At 38.9% G+C, this 25,264-nt stretch overlaps 1 protein-coding gene across 5 annotated transcripts in view; it reads right to left on the bottom strand.

The window, feature by feature from the left end:
* The window catches only part of ATRN (attractin), a 172,299-nt gene that overhangs the window by 11,016 nt on the left and 136,019 nt on the right, over nt 1-25,264 (bottom strand). For 3 of the 5 annotated variants that reach the window (XM_016139006.2, XM_036229603.1, XM_016138745.2), the window contains exons 25-26: nt 16,875-16,936; nt 1,116-1,194 (exon numbers count right to left, since the gene is read on the bottom strand). In XM_016139006.2, coding sequence (XP_015994492.2) covers nt 1,116-1,194; nt 16,875-16,936 — 141 coding nt within the window. Of the gene's footprint in view, nt 1-1,115; nt 1,195-9,325; nt 10,965-12,528; nt 13,635-16,874; nt 16,937-25,264 lie in introns of those variants that run through there. The other 2 variants (XM_016138836.2, XM_016138922.2) reach the window with 2 other exon arrangements.

The following is a 25,264-nucleotide window of genomic DNA, read 5'->3' as shown; positions in this document are numbered from 1 at the left end:
ATTTTTCTTGAAATACCAATAATAACATTCCTATATCTCATTAAAGCTGTTTGTGTATTTACTCAACAAATACATGCAGCAATCTAGTCTGGGTTGTGTGCTATTCTAAGTGCTGGAGTCACAGTAAGACAAAGTGCCTACCCTCCACCAGTTCTCACTACAGTTCCTTTATGAAGAGTGCAGAAAATAAGGCGTTTAAAAGCATTTAAAACAGAGCTTGGTACTTAAGCAGTGTTAACTGCTATTGTTTTTGTTATTATGATAGCAAATCACTTCTTCTACAACTGTGAGAGGAATAGATCATGACTGACAGTTTAGAAATGATAAAATATATTCCTAATAGTCAGGTTCACAGTAACAGAAATTTTAAACCACTACAGTAAAAATTTAATTTATTGGTTGACCAACTGCATAACAAGCTTGCTTGCTTGCTTACTTATTTATATTTATATTTTTTAGGCGAGGCAACCCTTGGTTGACCTCACAGATTGCAAGGACCTTGTCAGCTTACAATCCCTTATTTTTTTATTTTTTACACCTACAACACCTGGTCTTCCTAGGTGGTCTCCCATCCAAGTACTAACCAGGACCAACCCTGCTTAGCTTCAGAGATCAGACATTGGGCTTGTTCAAGGTGGCATGGCAGTAGACCATGGACCATGGTTCCGCTAGGGCACGAACCCAGGACATTCTGCATGTAAAGCAGATGTGCTAACTGCTACACTATGGAACTACATCCTAATGAGAAATTTTTAAGATGCCTATGTGGCTGATTATGTGCTCACTGTTATTATGAAAGGCTGAACTCCTGAGCCCTCACATCTCCAGCCTAAGTTATGGCCAGGGTTCTCTGGGAGGAAGGGGAAAGAGGCACCTCTAAGTTAACACTAGAGTTTCCTTTTAGAAAGTTAAAGTCATGTGGGGCAGAATTAGTTATACTTCATGAAGCACTAACTGAAGTCTACCCATCATCTACTGTTGAAAGGGCAGCATTCTTCTCACTCTGGATATGCCCATTAATTATCACTAAGTAGCTACCTAAATTGCTTAAGAGAAATATGTAGAAAAGAAAAAGCTCTTCCAGAAATTGTTAATCTTTGTGCACTGAGGCTTACCTCTCTACGCCTGGAGGCCCAACAACTTTGTTTGATCTTCCAGACCACAGCAGCCACCAGGAGCAAAGAGAGGAAACAACTGTGAGAAAGGAGAGTACTGAGTTATTATCCCATCCCCCAGAATCAGCATCACTGTCATGCACACCTCAGGCCAGGCAGGAAACACTCCCCCAAAAAACACCTGCGAGCTCCTCTCTGATGAGTCATCACAACCATGTCCTGGTTCACAGGATGCAAAACGTGGGAAGATTTTGATAAACTGAGCTTTCTTACCAGACCTTTCGAAGGCATTTTCCGTATAAGGTACTCAGAAAGAATTCTGACCTTTATGGAAATGGCCCATCGTGACTTATCCCAAATAAGAAAAGTTATTCTAAGATAATTATGATAAATAACAAGCATGCTATATAATCAAAATTAACAAACATTCATTGATTGACAAAGTCTAAAAAAATGAGATAAATTAAAGTAAAAACTTCTTAAAAGAGGCTAACAAAGAATAACTTTATGTGTAATAATATATATTCAATTATATTTTTACAAAGTAAATACTTCTTTTTATAAAGTCAAACTATCAAACTCAAGCCAACAACTTTATTAAAAGTATTAGGAGAGCCTAACTCCCAGTGGTCATGTAATTGCAAGTGATTTTAATATAGGGAAGAGGCAAGAGAATTAAAAAGTTAATCAAACCACAATCAGAAACTGCAATATGCTGATCAGCCCTTCAGCCTAGCCAGGAGGACAACTGGAGAACAATAGAAGATTTCTGCTGGGATTGCTAATAACCCGTTCCCCACAGCAGTGAAGGGGAAACAAGAAGAACAGAGTCATTCCCTATGGCTAAAATCATGGGGAACCTGTGGATTAAAGGCTGAAAACTGTCAGCAGGCCTTTCACGCTACATATTCTTACCTTTTCACACAACATACTCTTCCCCTTCCTCACTATATGTCCATGTCAAAGGAAATGGGTTAACAAAGTCTTTTAAACTGTAACTTTCAGGAACTAAAGAATGATGTATAAACTGAATTTCCTGAACACTCAGGGTCCCTCTCACTGCCTTTACTCTCTCTCATTGTCCCCGTCTGTACTGTCTCTGTCCCTCCTGGTCCCTCTCAGTGCCTTTATGCTGTCTCTCAACTGTCTCTCTCACTCTTGGCCTCTGAGAGAAGACCACATTCTGTCTGTGGAGTGTTACTCCTTTTCTAATAAACTTCCCTTTTGACTCTAACTTTGGTGTGTGAATTCTTTCTTCACTCTGCTAAAGGACCCTCTTCTCTCAGTGCAAGGCTCGGTCAGCACCTCCTACCCGGAGAAATCTGCCCTGTCCTGCATCGATTTCAACTTTCTCTCATTATAGACCAGGTACTGAATGGTTATAAAAGTTACTGTGACAGCAGAGAATGAATTCTGGTTAAAAGGATTAATTAATAAGCCTAACAAAACACACCACTTAGATAATTGCTTAAGTAATTTTAAAACTGGCATTTTTACTCATTAAGTTGTAAAAGAGGTTTGCTATAGAGCATTGTTCCAGAGTGTTACACATAGACATGAGGCTGTTGGCCCCTGCAGTCAACGTATTCTCTTGAAGACCTCCACATTTGCAGAATAGGGTGACTGGCTGGAGAAAAGGCACTCTTACAGTGTTAGTAGGACTGAATTTCTGCCCTTTCAGAAATAGAAACCTCATGGCTCCCATAGTCTACCACTTCTCCGAGATACACAGAGTAAAAAACCCCTCAAATGGGAACCCTGACAGACCAGAACGGGGCCCCCGGGTCATCACTAAGTGGGAAGCCTTCAGTTCCTATCTCGCTGGGCTGCTCGGCTGTCCTGACACTGCTGGCCCTTCCTCCCCCTGACAGTGTCTATTTTCCTTTTGATCAGTATCTTGTTGGGCCATGGCAACATAGGTTACTAACTATAAAAACATAACATTTTAATAATAAACTTTTTGTTTTTGTACCCCCACTTGTACACCCGACCTATAGGTCGACATATAGTAAATAAAAAAAAAATAGACCTTTGTGTTCAGACAGAATGAAGAATGGGGTTTTGGGCTTAAAAACCCTGTACCTCTACATTTCAGGGCTGCTTAATTTGGGGTGTGGGTACCCCTGGCAGACCCAGTTGGCTAAAGAGTGTGTTTCCTATAACTCACTGAGTTCTGGTGGTCCGTGTGTCTTTCGGGGGCTGATGGCTATGACATGTGAAAAGCTCTTTGGAATTCTGGCCATAATTTGAAGGGTGAATCAACAGGATTTCCTGATGGGCTGGATGTAGGCTATGGAAGAATGAGAGAAATCGAGGTTTCTAGACTGAGGGATCTGCCATCAACCTAGAAGGGCGAGGCTTTGGGTGAGTAGGTGCAAGATAGCAGATTAGTAGTTTAGTTTTGAATCCGCTGAATTTTGAGATATCTACTCCGTGGCCAGGGGCGGTGTCATGGGCAGATATATGAGCATGGAGGCTGCGTGACAGGTCTGGGCTGGAGACGGCATTTGGAGTCATCAACATGTATATATGGTATTTGAAGTAAACAATCTGGATGAAGCCATGTCCTAGGGGGCACCCCAACATTGAGAAGTTGGGGGAGAACAGAAAGTAGTAAAGGAATCTGAGAAGAGGAACCTCAGCTTTTCTTGGTTTTCATGCATAATCCTGCTTTTTGTTATTTTTATTCTAACAGATAAACACAAGGCAGCAAAACCATCATGGAAGGAAATGAAGCAAATGAGAACAGCAGGTCAAGACACTGCTAAATGCAGCTGAGTACAGGGCTGGTTTCAGAGGTGAAGACCCAGCTGTCACTCAGAGGCTTCTCTTGGGACTACCCTCTCAATACAGAGCCATAAAACACCACAGCACAGGTCTCTGCCCCTTTCCCCCCAGGCCTGGGTGGGGCTTCTGTCGTCAATGCAGACTTGTTGAAAATATCAACCACCCCACTCCTTCTACCTGTTTCAGTATTAAGACAGGACACGAACAGCATACTGACACAGTGACTGTTCCCCAATGCTGCTGAAAGATACATGTATTATTTCTCCTAGGGTAATACAACGATGAAGAATTTACTAGTTATTTCAAAAAAAAGGTGGAGCTTGCTGATACCCTCCCTTCTTTTTTTCCTACCACTAATTTGGTACAGGTGGAGCTCTCAACGTTCATCCTACTATGTTCTCTCTTACCAGTTTTCAATACAAATGGAAAGAAACAGCATAAAAATTTCAAACATACACAGAAAGAGAGAACAATCTAGTGAATTCCTATATGCCCATTAATCTTGACAATTACTAACATTCGCCAATGTCATTCAAAGATCATTCTTAAAGAAGAGTATTTCTTTCAATACTAGAACACTGACTCAAGGCTAAAGGTTCCTTATTTCCTGTCAGCTCTGTACCCAAGGAGAAATCAAGAATACTTTGGCCTTTTTGTCCTAAACCTATCCCTGCCTTTCAGAGGCTTATATTTTCCTGAGGCTTCTGAAAAATCCATGCCTTGATTCTAGTTCTTTCTATCTTTTATATGTCTTTTGAAAACTCACAATTTGTCTAAAAGCTCAGACAAATCTGTCCATTTCTCACCAGCTTAACTATAATTGTGCAGCTAGAAAATTTTTTGAGTGTCCTCAACATTCCTTCCAGAAGGTGAGACTATTAAAGAATGGTCGTCTTTTTCTGCACATACAAGTCTAGCCTTCCTAAAACCACACATTTCTTGGCCTCGTCTAGACCTTTCAGCAAGCCTGAACAAGGACATTGTTGCTGCTTCCCAAGTTCCTGTAATTTTTACTTCATCATTCTGGTCAGAATTAGATCTAGAGTGGCAGGACCCCTTATCACTTCTATCTTCCGGAAAATGAAATGGTCAACAAGTCATGGATTTGTCAAATGTCTGTTGTCAATCTGACAAGAGTCTTAGCATTATATCATGTCTATGTTAGGAACACTCATTACATTCCCTCCTATTCGGGAGATGGTGTGACATCATTTCTCCTTTCGATCCTCACTCAAATGCTACCCTCCAAGGCACCTCTAATTCCAGCCACACAGACTTTCAGAGTGTTAGTCTCTCTCTTTCCTCCTCTAATACATTATAATTCTAATTACACCAGTGCATTGCTCCCAGAAACGAAGTCCTTTCATATATATTACTCATTTGATTTTCAGGGCAAGGAAGAGATTGGGTCTTATTACTTCCCTTTCCATATACAAGGCTCTTACTGGAGAAGCATCTCATTAAGACAGAAACAGGGCTTAACAGATTTGTCAGGATCTAGAGTACACGTCACTGTGCTTGAGGGTGAAGCGCATTTTCTAACTCCCCTCACACTGATTTTCTCATTTGAATCATCGAACCCTCTGCCCAAATCTAATTCTCTTTTCTGTGTTATATGAGCTGTTCTTCAGAGTGCTGAAGATTATCTGTATTCTTTTCCTCCTCTCCTTATATGTTTCATATAAATCCTTCTGGACCTGGTTAACTTGCTCTGGGAAAATATTTTCTTCTCCATGTTCATGAAAAGGACTCTATTCTCAGCTAAAAGTTCATCATTCTTAATTCTTAAACAAAATCCAGAAAAAACAAAGTTCTGGATTCTTTTTCAAATGTTGCACCTTCAAAAGGGAGAAGTGATGAAAATATCATCCGTCCTTGTTTATTATACAAGATTCTGTGGTCCCTAAAGATGCTCCCTTGATCAAAGCTGATGGTGTCAGTCTTCCACCAACCAGCAGAAGTGACTAATTCTCACTGGGTTGGTACCTGGCAGCAGGGCAATTGCATTCTGTATACATGTTCAAGAACAGAACGTACTTGCTGATTGGAACTACTGAGTTAGCATACAGCCTCTGCATCCCCTTAAAAGCGAGCCATCAACCAGCACCACTAGGCTTTTTCCCTCAGAGAGGTGGTACCTATGGTTCCTTATGTCTCTACACTTCTTCTGAAGGTCTAGTTTCCTTCATATATTTGAGCATGACAATGTGTTAGATGCTAAAGGTGTGCGTGCATGCGTGTGTGTATAGGGGTGATCAAAAGACAGTATCTCTGTTCTCCTGAAGCGTAGTCTAAATGAGGACACACATTAAGCAAGTTAAAAAAAACAACTATGATAAGTACCATGATGAAAAACAACATAGTTCTATGGGAGAGAGGAACAAGGGGAGGTGATTTAGTTTACAGGTTCCAGGATGGAACCCTGGAGGAAGTGACACTGTCCCAAGATTTGAAGGACGTGTGTAGTATAATAAAAATGTGCGTTTGGTCTTTGTTCTGAGTTCCTGGCACAGAGCTCCTAAAAACCCTTGACATTGTCCTGAGTGAGCGGAGTGCCCCCTCCAACCTTTTTTAAAAATATAAATGCTCAATATGGCTTAAACTGGAAAAACCCAAATGCCTATTAAGAGGTAAATGGATAAACAAATTGTGGTTTATCTTTACACATAATATTACTCAGCATTAAAAAGGAATGAACTGTTTTTATTTTGATTAAAAAAAATTTTACATATATCTTTACTAGTTTTTTTTTTATACAAAGTATCTGTACAATTCAGAAGGGTATAAAAAAGCGATAGGCTTTCTGAGTCTGAATTAATTATTTTTTATTACAGGTTTATTGAGATGTAGTTCAGTAGTGTCTTTTGTATGCTAATAGTGACTCGTGGGAGGGATGGGGGCTGGTTGCCAGTAAAACCAATCTTGTGATTTGGAGGTCAGGGAAGGGGAAAGGTGCTGGAGACTGAGTTCAATCATGAAAGGCCAGTGATTTCATTAATCATGCCTATGTTAATGAAACATTGAAAAAAATGTGCAATTAGAAGGTTCTGGGTCCTTCTGGACGGGCGAATGCACTGACGTGCTGGCAGGGTGTCATGCCCAGAGAAGGCACGGAAGCTTTGCGTTCCCCTCTCACCCCCGTACCGTGCCCTGACATCTCTTCCATTTGGCTGTTCCTGGGTTGCATACTTTAAAACTGCAATTTTAAGTACAGTGCTTTCCTGGGTTCTGTGAGACTTTAGCAAACTATCGAATCTGAGGGGGGCTCATGATAATGGAGGGAGGAGGCAAGAGAACGAAAATGTTAAAGCAAGTTATATTCAGAGACTGAAATATGCTGATCAGCCCTAAAGCCAGACCATGAAGAAACCTGCAGAACAAAGGAATATATCTGCTGAGATTGCTAACCCACCATTTACCCACACAGTGAAAGGAAAACAGAGTCTTTAAGTCAGAGCCTTTAAGCGTGAGCCCTTCACAAAATAAAATCATTCATTCCCTATGGCTAAAACCATGGGGAACCTATGGATCAAAGGCTGGGAATTCCCTTTCACACTACGTATTCTTACTTTTTCATGTTACAAACTCATCCTTTCACCACTATATGCCCATACCATCAAAGGAAAATGGGTAAATAAAGTCCTTAAACTGTAATTCACAGAAACTAAAGAATGATATATAAACTGAATTCCCCTCTGTCTTTTCTCACTGTCGCTGTCTCTCTGTTGTCCCTCTGAGTCTCTCTCACTCTCTGCCTCTGAGAGGTCACCATACTCTTGTCTATGGAACGACAGCCCTTCTCTGATAAACTTTCTGTTTGACTCTGGCATGTGTTTGAATTCTTTCTTGCACTCAACCAAGAACTCTCACTTTCTCTTAGTGCAGGGCCTGAGTGTCCCCCACCCCCACACCCACTCAGGGAATTTGCCCTGTCCTGCATCAATGAGAACCCCTAAATTTGTAGTTGGTCAGGCAGAAGTATTTGTGACTGATGTCTGAAATGGGGGCAATCTTTTCAGACTGAGCACTTCATCTACAGGGCTTGTGCTAACTCCAGGTAGTGTCAGAATTGAATTGAACCCAGTTGGTGAAGGACGGGAAGAAGGCTGCTCTAGAAAGAAGGAAAAGTGTGTACGAATGCTTTGAGATGGGAAAGAGCATGATGCTTTTGAGGAAATAGAAGGTAGCCGTGTAGTGGGAATGCAGAGAGAAGATGAAGACGGAGAGGTAAGCAGAGGTGCCGCTCGGTATAAGTAAATAGGCCCAAACTAAATCATAATTTTAAAGGTCTCCTCTGGATGTCTGTGAATTGTAGAGGGGCCAAAGTCAACTGCAAATAGTCCAGGCAAGACTTGGGTGGTTAGGACTAGGGTGGGAATGAAGGTGGAGCAGACCAAGGTTGTAAATGCTGGGATGCGGTGAGGGCGTGCCTTTTGGATGTAAAGGGAGAAAAGTGACTTCAACTAGCAGCACGATATTGCCAATTAGTGATGTGGAGAGGACTGGTGAGGAAGGATTAAAAAGTTCACTTCTGGGCATGTTATGCTGAAGGTGGGGGTGGCAGAGTTCAATCCAAGGACACAGAGTGAAAAGCCGGCCAGGGTCAAGCTCTGGAAGAATGTCAACAGTGCCAGGTTGAACAGAAATGGCTGTTCTGCAAGGGAGGCCATGAAGATGTGGCCTTGGTGCAGTATGAAGTCACAGAGGCAAGAAGAGTCCCACTGGTGGGTGGTCAGTTGGGTACCTTTGGATGTGGCAAAAGAAGTGTGCTAGTTGCCCTCAGAAACACTGACGGTTTAGTTGGGGTGTGGGACAGAAGACAGATTGGAGAAGGCTAAAAAGTAAAAGAGGGTACAAGGAGGGAGGAGGCTCTGAGGAAGCGCCAGTGTGTGTGTTGGTGAAGCAGCACCGGATGGCTTCCTCTCCACTGTCTGCCTGAGCTGAGCAGCAGAAGACAGCAGCTAAGGCGGTGAGCTCTGGTCCTGGTCCTGAGGCCAGAGAGGCCGTTCAGTATACCCTGCCCAGCGCTCACGGGGGGCTGCGACAGATAGAAACAGCATCCACACACGGGCGAATATGGAATCTTCAACACAGCCCCAAACCAGACATTTTGAGGAAAACCAACGCTGTGAAAAAGAGGTACCTAACAACAAATAATATACCCCAAACATCTGAGGAGCGTTACTAATAGCTCAAAATAAGACTTTGGAGTAAAATAAAATATTATTAATCTCACAAATAAATATGAAAAGGCATTATAGTCACAAAACCAAAAGAGGCTTTAAGAAAAAATGCATTGGAAATAAAATGCATTAGAAACATTGTCTAATCACTATGTTGTACACCTGAAACTAATATAATATTGTATGCTAATTATAATTGAAAAAATATATACATTTAAAAAAACATTTAAAAAAAACATTAGATGGGGTCAACAAAAGAAATGAAACTAATTTTGGATTAAATTAATGATCTGGAAATTAATGAGCTCACCTAGAATGCAGTGCAAAAGGAAAATCAGAAAGAAAATGAAAGTACAGTTAATATAGAGGTCAGATCCAGAATTTTCCTCATTCATCTAACAGAGAATTCCAGAATTCAAGCAAGTAGAAGTAGAGGAAACAATCAAAGAAATAGAAAAAATGTTGCAAAACTTAAGACTCTAGACTCCAGACTGAAAGGGTCTCCGATAAGTATTAAATCTTTCTCAGATCTTTTCTGAGAATTACTCTAGGATACAGTTCTGCATAACAACATTCAACAAAGGAAAAGGACACAAAACGATGCAAGAAAGAAAAAGGTGAAACTTATAAAAACTGTTTCTATATAACATAACTACAACCTATAATTTAAATCCCAGATAACCACTGTGTGTAGGAGTTCATTGCATGGTTGTGGGATGATAATTATGAGGCACTCTCAGAGCCCTAAGGCAGCTAGCTCTTGTAGGAACTGGAAACATGAAACTGCCAGGAGCTGAGAGGCCATAATCACATCCCCTCCATACACCATCTTCTTTCCCAAGTGACCTCCTATACTTTAGCTCACATGTGGATGGATGCGATACTGTCCAGCCCCTGAATTCACACAACTTTCAGCTAACTCGGGGTTTCTTAATGCCAGTTTAACAATAAGAATCACTGGAGAGCCTTTAAATATCACAATGATCAGGTCTCATGCCAGACCAATTAAATCAGCATCTCTGGGGGTGGGACCCAGGCTGTTGCTTCTTTTTTTTAAGCTTCCCAGGTAGTTCTAAGGTATAGCCAGGGCTAAGATGCATGAGCTAATTGTTTAGCTCTCAGAACCCAATTTATAACTTGTAGAAGTGGCCTCTAATTGGCCCTGTTCATCTTTGCATCCCACATTGTAGGTTTGTCTATGTCTTAAGGTGTCTGCCCTTAAGCTCTAGATGGTTAAATAACTGCATTAAAGGGTGATGAAGTGCTATAATAAAAACATGAGGAGGGCACAGTCCAAGAAGGGGTGGACTCTGGGGTAAATGTGCCAGAAGACGACTTCACCAAGTGGACGATTAGGCTGGGTTTTGAAGTAGTAAGCTACGATAGGTCAGTGGGAGGGTAGGTACCTTTGAGGCAAATGCAGGGGAGAATTAGATTAAGGGTACCACCCTTCCAGGCCCTGCTGCTTGCATGGCCAAAAAGAAAAGAAATGACAATTATCTTAGAGGGACTCATAATTTGTAGAAGTCACAGGGCAAAGATTCATAAAATACTAAATTTTCAAGAATATAAGGATATCTTTGGCCCAACTCTGGAGGAACCACGAAGGATGAACGGTGTTGGTGAGTCCTGGCTGCTTGGCACTAAGCAGAATAAAAAAGTGTTAGGAAAAGTGAAAAGAGATCTTAGGATTTTAATTTTTCTGTGGTCACATGAGAGTAGTTTCCTTCTGAAATCTACCTATCTGTGAAGGGAAGCGATTTCCTTGTAAATGGGAAGATGCATCAAATTCCCAGCATTCCATAGTGCTTGCATTGTATCATTTGGGACAGAGGTTCTGGGTCCTAACTCAGCTCCAATGAGCTGAATTGGGCATACTCTGAAAAAGAAATAAAATTGTGAGTCAATTCCTGTGGGTGGTGTAGCCTTGGAGTTGAGGTAATTAATAGTCTGCCTTGATTCACTGACAAGTTTCTGAAGTCTATCCATTTGGGAAAAAAGTAAAGCCATATTCAAAGAGATTTCAGATGGATAAAGGAAGACTTAAACATGAAAAAACAAGAGATAAAATACTCATGAAGAAAATAGGAAAAGACTAACAGATCTGCTTGGTGAAAAATACCAGAAAAGACAAACAAAACCACACATACGAAAATAGTCACAAAATATAATGAGGTCCTAAATTTCAGTAAGAAAAAGTCAAATATACCAAAAGAAATGTAAATGTAGGATATAAACAGGGCTATAAGAGATCAGTAAACATAATGAAAGAAATCCAAATGAAAACAAGATACTAATGATAACTCCCAGATTAGCAAAATTAAAAATAATAACAATTCTAGGGTTGCTGAGAAATAATAATAGTAGTGATGAGAGATAGGCAGAAATAGTAAGAGATATTACATTCCTGCTGTAGGAGTGCAAATTCATACAACTGTTCTTGTGCTGGCTAGAAATTAATGTTTGGAAATTACTGCTTGGCTATCACCCATGGGAACATAACATTCTAACAATAAGCTTTCTGCTTTTGTATCCCCACTTGCACAACTGACCTGTGGGTTGACAGGTAGTAAATAGAAGAAAAATAGACTTTTGTGTTCAGACAGAATGAAGAATGGGGTTTAGGGCTTAAAAACCTTGTACCTCTACATTTCAGGGCTGCTTAATTTGGGGTCTGCATACCCCTGGCGGACCCAGCTGGCTGAATAAGAGTGTGTTTCCTATAACTCACTGGTTTCTGGTGGTCCGTGTGTCTATCGGGGCCTGGCGGCTATAACATTCCGAGGGACCATATGGCAGTGTTTTCACATTTTGATATAGCAATTATAGAATTAAAAAAATCCTAGAGAGAATATTTATAGAAAAATGCAGACATATGCGACAAAAATTGAGGATAATCTAAGTCAGTCAAAAGAGGAATGGTTTAATAAAATATTATACTCAAACTATGGGAAAAGCTGTTTTAAACTTCCACATGGGAAAAACCACAGAATACTGAGTGAAAAAAGCAAGTTACAGAACAATATGTAAGGAGATAGCCCATTTTATAAATCAAAGAATCAGAAAAACCATAATTTATATGCAGTGTATACACACAGAGAAAAAAGTATGGAAACATAAACATCAAAATATTAACAATGGTAATTCCTAAAGAGTAGAATTAGGGGAAGTCTCAATTTTTACTTTATTTTTATGTTGTCTGAAGTTTTATTATGAACATATATTACTTTTAGTATTTTATAAGAATTTTTGTCTTCATGCTAATTTTCTGCTTTAAAAAGTCTGGATTAAGATTTAATATTTTTGCTTTGTATGTTGTCTCTATAAACTTTTCCCCTTTGTATTATCTATATCATTGTTTAATAGACATTAAAAGTGAGCCACATATGTAATCTGAAATGTTCTAGTAGCCACATTAAAAAAGTAAAAAGAAACAGGTAAAATTAACTTTAATAAGTTTTATTTAATGCAAGATAGCCAAAACACCATTTGAAAATGTGACCAATATAAAAATTACTGATAGTTTACATTCTTATTTTCTACTAAGTCATCGGAATCCAGTGTGTATTTTATGTTTATAAGCACATTTCAATTTGAACACTAGATTTTTACCAGGAAATATCTGATCTGTATTTAGATTTCATAAAACTCACATTTGAAAAAGTAGATTCACGTATCCAGGTTGTTCTTAAAATACATAAAAGTTTTCTGATAATTGAATCAAGTATCAATTTTTAAATTATATTTAAATTAGTTAAAATTAACTAAAATGAAAAATTCAGTTTCTCAGTCGCACTAGCTACATTTCAAGCACTCAAATGTTACATATGACTAGTGGCCATTAAGTCTATACTGATTTTTTAGCTTCTTGTTTGTTACTATCTACTTTTTATTTCCATTTAATTTTTTATCACTTAAAACAAATTTGAGCTTTTTTAAACCTCGTTTCTTTTCCATCAGTGCCGCACTGATCACTGTAGCCCAACAAAATGCTCATTATCCAGGAGAGCTAGGGAACCGTCTCCCCACCTTCCATTTTTTCTTGGTCATTCTTTCTTCATCTAGATGAGTGGTAATTTTAAGCAATTTTATTAATAAAAGTAGCAAAACATATGTAAATTTTATTTCTGGTGGTGAACTATAGAAATGTAACTGATTTTCTCCCCTAGAAATACTAAAGTATACTTTTATTAGAATTCTTATTATCTCCCTCTGAGATTGCAAGAGATGCAACCCGTTGCTTCTTGGTGAAGATATCACTATCCAGAAACTAATTAAAGGCTATACAGGATGCTGGGTCTCCTACACGTTGAGGAAAAAAATATACTAGCAATTGAAGTAAAAACAAAAAACCTATTACAAGTGAGCTTTAAATCAAAAAGTACAATTTGGTAGTGCGCCAATTCTCTTTCTCAATCTCATCAGTTTACAGCAGGTAGCCGTGAGCCCAGGCCGTCAGGATGCAGAGGATTCTTGATACAAGGCTATCTGTTTCCCAGGAAGTGATTTCTTTCATGGCAGAGAGTAGAGGAGGGTACCTTATGGCCTTCTATGGGAAATATAATTGTATGGTTTTCATGCCAGCATCTGCTCTTACTGATAAGAGCTGCAAAAGATGTATGCCTCCAAACAACATGAAACTAATTTTTTAATATTGCTCTTATAATTAGCAGCTTTGCTGAATTCACCTATTAATTTTAACACTTTACTTCTAGATTATTTTAAATTTCTATGAATATAATCATGTTGTAATGATGATTTCCTTTTCCAATTCTTATGTGTTTTATTTATTATTCCTGTCTTACCATATTGGCTAGAACCTCTATGACAATGTGGAATGAAATTAAGTGACAGTGGAATCTTTGTCTTGTCCCTAAATTCGAAGGGAAAGCTTCAAACATTTTACCATTAATAATATGGTTGGCTTTATATATTGTTCCTTTATTAGATTTAAAGAAGGTTCTTTCTAGTCCTAGTTTCCTAAGATTTTTTAATGAATGATATTAAATCTTATGAATGTTTTCTCCCATTGATTAACATGATCATATTCTTCCCCCCCTTTATGCAATTAATGTCAATTACATTGACTGACTTTCTGATGCTAAATCAACCTTGAAATTCCTGGAATAAACCCAACTGAGTCATGATGTAGTAGTCTTTTTATTTCTGGTAGATTTTTGCTTCCTCCTTCATGAGTGAGACTGGATTCATTTCTCATAATATTCTTGTCGGGTTGTGCTAAATTCATTAAATGAGTTGGGGAGTATACCCTCTTTTTCTGTTCTCTACAAGATTTGGTTAATATCGATATTATTTCTTCCTTAAAAAAGTAAAAGTTACCAATGAAGCTACCTGGGCCTACAGTTATCTTTGCAGGAAAATTTTAAATTATGTATTGTGTTTTAAAACAGACACAGGACTATTTAGATTTCCTATTTCTTGTGTGTCAGTTTTGGTAAGTTGTATAGTTTTCTAAAAATTGTTCCATCTTCAAATTTATTCTCATGAAGTTGTTCATACGGTACTCTTCTGAAGAAAAAAATCTGCAGGATTTGGAGTAATGCCCTTCTTTATTTTTGACATTATTTATACCTTCTCACTTTTTTTCATGGTCAAACTTTCCAGGGGCTTATCAACAGTATCCTTATTCTTATTAAAAATCTAACTTGTGGTTCTTTCAATCCTCTCTATTATACTTCTTCCCCTAAATCATCAATTTTGCTCTATTTATAGGCCATTCCTTCTATTCTCTTTAGGTTTAATCAGTTCTCTTTCTGATTTACTGAATGGGGCATTTTTTCCTTTGCAGTATATATCTTTATAAAGCAGTGATTCTCAACCTTGGCTGCATGTTGGAATCAGCTGGGAAGCTTTCAAATGCTTGCTTGAGTCCCATCCCCAGAGATTCTGATGTAACTGGTTTGGGATATGGCTTGGGCATCAAAAGTTCCCCTAAGTACTTCTTCCAGGCAGCTAAGATTCAGAATTACAGATTTAAAGCTATACCATCTAAGTACAACTTTAACAGCATCCTACGAGCTCATAATATTTTCTTCATTATTCAGTTCAAATTGTTTTAAATTTTCTGTTTTAAGTGATTTAATTTATATAAATTTTTAATACAGGCAAATGCAATATATGGTTTGTTTTAGAAGTCAGGTAAATAATTATCTTTGAGGAAGAAGGATTGTACTTGATGGAAATACAGGGAGCTTCTAAAGTACTGGTAATATTATATCTCTTGTCCTGGGCAGTAGTTACATGAGTATGCTCAATTTGTGATAATCTGTTAGGCTAGGCACGTATGATTTTTAAGTGTTCCTGTAATTTTATATTATTCTTTGATGTAATTTTTCAAGGAGAGAAAACAGATTCCATACAAGGAGTAAGAATTATAATGGTATTAGCCTTTTTAATATTAATACTGGAAGCTAGAAGAAACAGTATAATGCTTTCTAAATTCTAAGAGAAAATGATTTCCAACCTAGAATTCTGTATTCAATCTTTCAGTTAACCGTGAGGGTAAAATTAAGATGTTTCCAGACAAGGAAGGCCACAGAAAAGTTTTCCCTGAACCTGTTCTCAAAAACCTACTGGAGAATGTGGATCAGTCAAAGGAGGAAATAAAGAGGGAGATGAAGACATAAAATCTGGGAAACAGAAATTTCAATGTGAGACAAAGGCAATGAAACTCCCAACACGACAGCTGTACAGCAGGCCTCACAAACTAGTGTACTTGGGAGCAACAGTCTGGAGGGTTCTAGGGCAGACAACTCCAAAGGAAACTAAAATGGAGAGCACCTGCTTGTGTTTGACCAAACTGGGAGAATTTTCAGTTCTGTCAGAGTACATCATGAATCAGGGTAGCTACATAGAAAACCATTAAAAAAAAAACCAAAAAAACAAAACTATGGCAAATACTATATTTAGAATAAGCAAAGAGTGATTTCCCACCCCAAAAATGGGGAAGTATAATCACAGTTCACTTCAGCTGTGAATAGGAGTTTTATGGTCATAATTATATAAACAGAGATGACTGATTTAGCTAAGCATTGTGATGTAACTACATTAAATGAGGGGAAGGAAGGGGATTTTATGTTAGGGGTGTGGGGTGTCGGGTGAGGTAACATAAGATAATAAATCCTCATTTTTTACAGTAGGACATCAAAAGATAACAGAACTGAATAATAAGAAATAGTGTAAGCATGGAGAAGCAAAACACAGCTAAAACAATTTAAATTGGGGAAGAGAGGGCTGGGAAGGCGGGGGCAGGATGCTGCTGCTTCCTCTCATAAGCACTACACCACTTGTGTTCTCCAGTTATGTGTACATAATATTTTCACAAAAATATAATTAAACTGGAAAAATCCGATAATAATAAAAGCAACCCTATCTATGGGCCTAACAAATCATTATAGTTTTAAAACTATGTATAATCACCTGAATCATCTCTTGAACAAGAGGAAGCATATATGTAGCACACACCAGTAATCATTATTAATTGTTGTTTCAACCCCAGACCCCACATGAAGAGCCAAATTATTTATGTTTTAGTATAGGTACATGAAAAGCTGCCTCAAAAATTCAGAACATACAAAGTACATGTTTTCATTTTATCAGATTAGAATGAATTTATATTACTGACATGTAAATTTTCAGGAATATAAATACAATTAGTTTGATCTGTTGTGCAAATATAGGATTATTCATTTATCTTTTATGAGCTGATAATTAATGGAATTAAGGGTCTGAATTAAAGAACAGATATAGTTTGTATAAGTGAAATTACCTGAAGAAAGTCACGAAGAACTGTACCAGATCCATAAAATTGCTGTGTTGGGAGAAGGCAATCTGTGATAGAAAAATAGGTAGTGAGGTTAGGTGGGTTACAAAATAGCACCATTAACTCAGCCTTCTCAGTTCAAGAGTTAAGTTGAAAGACATACTTAAAATTTTAAAGAAAAGATTAACAAAATTTTTTTTACTTTAGGAAAAGTATCTCATTCCTTTAGTTTTTTTTCTTGGTTAACTGCCAACCAAAAAGCATTACAGCAGGTCCTCGAATAATGTCATTTTGTTCGACGTTGTTTCCTTATAGCCATATGAACTTAACTCTTGTTTATGCATCAATTAGCCTATGGTAAAATTGGTTTTGTTATACCTTGCTTTGCTTCAAGTCACAGAATTCATCTATGACATTAAATGAGGCTTCAAACACCTCCTCCAGTGCCCCTCTGCTCATGCATGATACCATACCTAGGTTCTTAGAGCCTGACCTTGAAGAGCCTGATGTCAGACTCCTATGTGAAAATTCTAATGACAGGCAAGCCAGTTTGCCTGCTACCTCTCTGTGCTTTCATTCAGACAAAATACTCTCTTGGTTTTCTTCAAATTCCAATTCTTGGTCTATGACAAGGTGGGCAGCTTCACCTTGTGTCCTTCATTACTTGGACATTTATGTCCTCAATGTGTACTCACTTTGAGATATTGTCCTTTTGTTTACCTGTGTCTCAATTGTACTAAATTGAATATCACCTGACATTCAACGTAACATAAGCTAGAACTTAAATAACTTCATTGTAAAGTTAATAATCTTTATATCAAGAATATAAAAAATTCCTAAATGCTTTTAAAACTGACTGTAAGATGCATCTTGATTTCAAAAATATTAGGATATAAAAAATTTGCAGGATTTATTACTAAGTATAACAACTGTATCCTTATAATTATTATCTACTATACATGTAGTCTTAGCCAGATGTTATGGTATATTCCTTTTTTTTTTTAATCTTTAAAAAAGAAAGAAAGAAAGAAAGAAAGAAAGAAAAAAGAAAGAAAGAAAGAAAAAGAAGAGAAAAAGAAGAAAAAAAAGAAAGAGAAAAGAAAGAAGGAGAAGAAGAGAAGAAGGTAAGGAAGTAAGAAGGAAGAAGAGACAGAGAGACAGAGAACGAAAGTAACGCCCAAGCCCCTCAGTAATTCCCGTACTATACTGCTATCCATCGGCTTATAGCTCCTCATATCCTCGCTACTCTCAATCACTCCCTAACCTAAATAAAGAAAGAAAGAAAGAAAGAAAGAAAGAAAGAAAGAAAGAAAGAAAGAAAGACAGACAGACAGACAGACAGACAGACACAACCTTCCTTGGAGAGAGAATGATACTATGGATGAAACAATTATTGAATAAGGTGACAACTATTCCAGTACAGACAATAAGTATGACAAGAATCAGAGAAGCAAATGATTAGCATCTTTTCCTAACCCCACTCTCCCACCTATATTTGTCAGGCAGCAACTCCCATCCTGTGGTAAAAGTGCTACGCCCAGGCCCCAGCATCCTAACAATCCAATGCTTTGCATTCTTTTTACAGCCAGACTCGGAGAGGCAGATGAAGTTTCCACTGTTTGCCTTTTTGATGGTCTTTTCTTTTTGATATTCCATAAATAAAGTACCAATACTAACCTATTTAGGCCACAGAATATTACGGGTCATATAATTTGAAGATTTTGTGTCCTCCCTTTAGCCACCATTTATAATTAGAAATACAAAGATAACATTTTATTATAGATAAGAAATTCACATTCTTTGCTCTTCCTTCATTTATACAGTAACCAGTCCTAAATAAGGGGGCTCTTGAGAATATGGCTATAGTTCTCACATAAAAGCTTTTTTGTAAAAAATAAATTTATTTAAATTAGTTTCAAGTATACAGTACATTGGTTAGACATCTATAATGTCATAAAACTATCCCAATTGCTCTCTCCCTCCCCTGGCCCTCCACTCTGCCATCATATTAATGTTAACTACATTACCTCTTCCATGCTCCCCGTGCCCAACTATCAACTACTAATTTGTACTTCTTTAACCCTTTGCCCTATTCTCCCAGCCTCCTAACCCCCTCCCCTCAAAAACTTTTTAAAAAGACTGTAGGACAATAAACAAAGTTATTCAATCTTGAGGAATGAAGACTCCAGGTTACAACACATAAAGAAGGAGAAAGAAACGGGCTCTAGTCCATTCAATTGTTTATAGAGTTTAACATTTTAAAACATTAGGATGTCCTCAGTGTTTAGACTTGAAGAAATCCATGAGATGCTTTTACTTATTTTGAGATGCCAAAAAGTTTGAATGCCAGTGGCACCTTCTGAGGACCTATCAGGTATCTCTGTGACCTGAGCCACATAACACTCCTCAGGGCAGCTCCCCCGACGTTGGGATGCCAACCATCAGCATGGCTTCTTGGTGAAACAGGGCCACACCGCATTCATGTCCAATTTAAAATCATATCAAACCTATATAAACTGGCTGCCAGTGTGGTTGGTTCCCAGGACTCACATTACTCTAAAAAGGGTCCTCTTTTGTTGCATGTTAATCATCTAAGTCTCCACAGTTACAATGTTTCCTAGGGAAGCAAAAGTCATAACGTAAAAATGTTTATGAATAGACTAAATGTTTATGAATAGACTGATGACTAAGTAACATTCAGCCCTGCTTAACACCCCACCTGCTGTGTCAGTCTTTGTGGATTAATGTTTAGTTGATCGGGTGATGAACTTATTGTTCAAACTAAGTGAAGGGGAGTGCTAATAAAAATTACACTGGAGCAACAAGCATGAATTGGGCAGTCCCTACTCACAAACTGTCAGATGATGCAAACTAACTGCAAAATCAATTCTGTAAAAGACAACATTTTAGTGAAACCGCTGTTGGAGAACAGATCACACAAAACCATTGACAAATGAAGACTTGGAAGGATTTTAAACTGAAGAGAGATGAAAGATAAAGACTTAAGTCCTTCAAAATACTCTGAATAGGGTTACAAGAGGATCTTGGGAAAACTGATGAGGCTTTTGAGTATTTTTAAATCATGCTGAGAAGAAAAATCTGAAGTGAAAGACTCCATTTGTACATTGATCTCTTGTGGGAGGGGAGGGATCCTTGGAGCTTCTTGTGATTCTTCTGTGCCCAAGCCGCTCACACGTAGGAGTGAGGACAGGCGCCTTCAAACCTCATGGCCATGGGCCAGGGCACTGGGAGGCAGCTGTCAGTGAATGTCGACTGGAGGGCATTCCCCATATCTCTGGGATCAGTTAAGCCCAAAGATTTCTACATGTCCCTGAGAGAAGATAGGGCTCTGTAAAAACAGGCTAAGAATGAATTTCTCATCAACTATGGTGAGTAGAGGCTGAGTCCAAGTATACTCTAAAAATAAGAAAAATAAGACATTTCCTACTTAACTACCACAGAACAAATTTTTTTAACATTTGTATTTTGCATCCAGTATGGGCAACTCGCAAAGTAGGTACCCAAAAACTTAAGTGAATGAATGGATGAATACTGAAATGACTAGGATCAGACCACAGTTAATATAGAAGGTATGAAAGAGGGAATTTGCCTTTATCTTCTCTACCAAGAACGATCTTCATTGATATGAGCATGCAAGACAGGGAAATGATGGGAAAGGACAGTTGGCCACCTTGTGAGGTGAAGCTTCCTGGCTTTGAGGCAACACCCATCAGGCTCTGAGAAAACCCAAGATCTGTGTGTGCCTGGGAGAATCTCTGTAGGTTGCTCCCATGGCCCTCTGAGATCAGCAGCTCCACCAGGGCTCAGCAACACCTGGTCTGGGAGCCCACTGAGACTACGACCTCTTTGCTCCTTAATTCTTCTCAAGAGGCCAGGCTCTGCAGATGCTGAAGATCTCACATCAGGACCAGAAAGGGCCTAAGTGGCCATGGCTGCCATCCGGGCTCCTGGCTTCACCATGTCAATCTTGCCACGTAGTCTTGGAAACTGCGAGGCTGGAAGCCAGAAGAGGAATGACTCCTCTCTTAAGAATTTAGGCTTTCCACCCAGGCCTCAGCTATGCCAAGGACAGAAGATTCTGTGACCACCAGCTGAGCATATTCTAACCTAGGTCTAGTGCTGACACCTCCTTGAGTTTTGCTATGACACAAAATAACTTTAAAATATAACAAACAAACAAAAAAAAACAAAGTTCTATATGAAACTCTACATTGAGACCACAGGCCCTGGACTGGATCCTAGTGCCCATCACCTGGCCTCACACACCACCCACCTAATGCTGATTTGTGCTGGCACAAAAACTGCATACCCAAGCTCTGTTCAGAGCCTCCAGTCTGGTGAATACCACTGAGCCACTAATTCCTGACATGCAAGCTAACACTCACCATCTATCCACTCCCAACCTCCCACCTCAATACTGCTCTGTGCTTTCTTCCCCAAGTTTCCTTTCAGCCATTCCTTTTCACCACTCTCCAGAATTCCTCTTCCATTTTATCATGTTCACTAATAATTTAAAAAACATTAAGAACTACATACACTTTGTTAAAATATCAACAAGTACCAAAGGGCTAACTGATTCCTGCCCTCCCCTCCTCATTTCTCCAGAGGCCTCCATCTTTAATTTAAATTCTTTTTTAGTTCTTATGGGGGTTACTTTTTTATCACTACTGTAACAGAAGGTGATTTAGGTCAACATCTTCTCTCCCATCTTCCAGTAAGGTTAAACTACTGTTCTCTGTGCCTCTGGTAGATTCTGTATCGTTTTCCTGAGGGTGATGGTGACAGAAAGATGCCAACAGAGACAGGAAATCGATACAGGCAGAGGATGTGCCTATATCCACAACAGCTGCAGGAGACAGTACAGTCATGGCCCACTGCGCAGTAGCTTCCCAGGCCTCACAGCCCATGGGAAGAACTCCTTGGGCCTCTGATGCACCTCTGTTTGGGGTGAAGTCAATAGCTCTCGGTAGCTCCCTCTGCCATTTTCAGGTGTGCTGGGCTACAAAAGTTTTGCTCCTGATCCCTGACTGTCCTAGAGATTGCCCAACAGTGGCCAATGACTGGTAAAACCTTAGTATGATGCTGTGTGCTTCCTGAAAAGTAAAACGGAAGGTCAGTTTCAAGATACTTCCCAGTTGGCCTAGTTGTACCATGTCCCAGCTGGCCTAGGTGGCAGGCCCAGATAAGGCTACCTTTAGGAAACTACCTTTAGGAAGGTTAAGTAATATACTTGGACCTTTATTTCTTATTCTATCGTCCATGTTATCTTTTTTTCATTATTTATAATAGAAAATATTAAAGTATTTAAAAAGTAGAGAGAATAGTATAATGAACTCAGCTTTAATAATTACCAACTCATAACCAATCTTGTTTCATATATACTCTACCCATTTTCCTCATGACCATAGTATTTTGAAGCAAATCCTGTCACTTCATTCTTAAATGTTTCAATATGTACAGTAACTCCTAACTACCCTCTCTGTAAAATCAAGGCTGTTTGTGTCTTCCTCCCTTTCTTTTCTTCTGCCTCTCAACTCTTTTAACAAAATTCCAACCTAGAACAATTTGGTCCTCTTAATACCACACTGTGTAGACTGGGATGACAAATTCTTGGTCTCCGACTCCAGCTGGCTACTTACCACTGGTCAGCAATCACTCTGACAGTATCAGAAAAAGCTGTCACTACCTTTATGAAAGTTAAAAAGCTTCAAAAAAGAACAACATTCTGTACCAATCCTAAAGCTCTTGTACCTACAACTACGCATGAACCTATCACATATTTATAGTGTCTACAACTGATTAACACTATGCTACGACACCCAGGACACAGAAATATAAAACACAGTCTTTGCCCTTAAGGAAATCTTTGCAGAGTAAGAAACCAGACAAGTCTATGGCTGTGGAGGCACAGGCGAGGAAAGGAAGTCGCTATGGGATATGACTAGGGCTCATCAGATGGACTCCTCCCCTGGGTTTCTACACACGAATTCCCCCTGGACTCCCCAACTTGGGCCTGGGTCCTTCCAACCCATTCTCCCAACTGCTGCCAGAGGGTCTTTCAAAAACATAAAACTTTGGTCACTTTTTGGCTTTAAGCATTTCAGTGACTCAGTGGTTTTCAGGCTAAACTCCTCAACTAAAACTTCCAATCCATTATAGCCTCTGCCTAGCTCTCTAGCATCTCACAGGGCTGTCACTTCAGCTCCACTAAATTGGTAGTTCTCGAGAGTGATTGGACACACACCCTTATCCTACTCCAAACATCACCACCTCCAAACTTCATGTTCCTTAGGACTCAGCTCTGATGTTTCCCCTCCCTCCTCACTCAGACTCAGGCGACATGGGATACTCTCCTCAACAGCATGGGGTCACAGCCCCATCAGCTAGCATCTGACATAGCTCCTGCTGTCCGTTCATGGCTGCTGTTCTTTCTGAGCCAGAAAGTCTGTTGAATGAATGGATGTTAAAGAAAGCCTAGTGGGTCCTGGCTATGGAGATCTCAGGAAAGAGGTCTGCTAGAGTCGAAGATTTATGCATCCTAGCCATAGGTGGTGTTTATAAAGGATGTAAATGAGACTATCCAGGGAGAAAGGGTCCAGAGGAAACCCAAGGGAATGATGTCATTCAAGAGCTGAGAAGCAGCAGCCAAAGCTGCATGTGAAAAGCAGGAAAGGAGGCTTTAAGAAGAAGGAATAATAAATAATGATCATGATGAAAATCATCAGGTAGTACAAGAATCTTCAATGCTACTTGAAACAAATAAAGACTCATACTTATAGTTTACTTCTAACTGTATTTCAAGGCTCTTTAATTCTTAAAACTCTTAAGGTACAGATATCTAACACCAGGAGGTTTTTGTATACATCATTATTATTATACAACAAATACAAACATTAAAAGTATATCTGATATTATTCATAACAAAGAGTGGAAATAACCCAAATATCCATCAACAGATGAATGGATAAACGATATGGTATATCCATACAAGGGAACATTATTCAATCTTAAAAAGGAATAAAACACTGAAACATACTAAATATGGACGAACTTTGAAAACACTGTGCTAAATGAAGAAGCCGGTCACAAAGGACCACATACTATGTGATTTAATTTATATGAAATGTCAGAATAGGCAAATTCATAGAGATGGAAAGTAGACTGGTGGTTGCCAGGGGCTAGGGAGAGGAAGGAATGGGAAATGACTGCTAATGGGTACAGGATTTCTTTTTTGGGGTGATGAAAATATTCTAAAGTTGATTGTGGTCATGGTTGCACAACTCTGTGAATATATTAAAAACCACTAAATTGTATGCTTTAAATGGGTGAATTGTATGATATGTGAATTATATCTCAATAAAACTTTTACTAAAAAAAGTATATCCGAGTAAACAAAAGTTTCATACATCCTTTGCTCAGTATAGCAATCCTGTTAGCACCCACAAACATTAACTCTGAACTCTAAATGAATGCTCAGTTCTCAGGACAAATTCTGTTGCCTTCACTTGTGAACACTAGCCTCTTACATAAAGCAGCAGATGAAACACCCAGCATGGAGAGGGCTTCAATATTCGCTCCACATTACAATAACAACCTCTGTTGCAGAGCCAGTAACAAGCCAGAATCTCAGCTTTACTACCCACCTTCCCAACTCACATGTCTGCCTAACCTATCCATTCTCTATCCTAAATACTTACCCTCCCAAACAATGGGCCTGGATAAGCCAGCTGAGTCCCTGCTCGCTGGGGAGAACAACTAGGACCCCTTTCAGGAAGCCGGGGCTGAGGGAGCAGCGATCAACCACAGGAGCGACTAACCCAAATCGGGCCCAACTGGCCCAAACACACCCACCACCTGACTACACACAGGTCTTTTCAGTCTGGGTGGGTTTTTAAAAAAAACAGCATCTACAAAGATTTTTACAGTTAGTTTCGAATTCCCTCAGTTAGCGGTTACAGGTTTTAATCTGTTCCTAATTACGGAAAAGAATCCTGGGATTGGTTCAGAGTGAAGAAACTTGAGTTTAGCGTTACCATTTTTAAAGCACCAATGTTTACATGAATTTCTGGGTAGAGAATTAGATTTCCTCAGTTATTTTGCTTTAAAGAAGGAGAAAGACCAAAGTTATTTTGCCGGCACTGAAAGCTACACTGAAATTTAACTGAATGGCCTACATTGCACCATTCAGACATTTCCCTATTCTCTTCTTTAAATAGGTCTCTACATTTTTACTAAACTTGTACACAGTCTCTAAGTGTGCATGCATGTGTTTAAGAGCTAATTATACTTAGAAAGGCTAAGACTCTGAGGAAAATAGAGCAATAAAGAAACTTAGAGCTCCCTTTGTTGAGAACATGACTGCAACTGCCTAGGAA

This window comes from Rousettus aegyptiacus, unplaced genomic scaffold (assembly GCF_014176215.1).
Source record: "Rousettus aegyptiacus isolate mRouAeg1 unplaced genomic scaffold, mRouAeg1.p scaffold_m13_p_12, whole genome shotgun sequence".
NCBI lineage: Eukaryota > Metazoa > Chordata > Mammalia > Chiroptera > Pteropodidae > Rousettus > Rousettus aegyptiacus.
The sequence above is the reverse complement of the archived record's forward strand: the minus strand, read 5'-3'. Positions and strand labels throughout refer to the sequence as shown.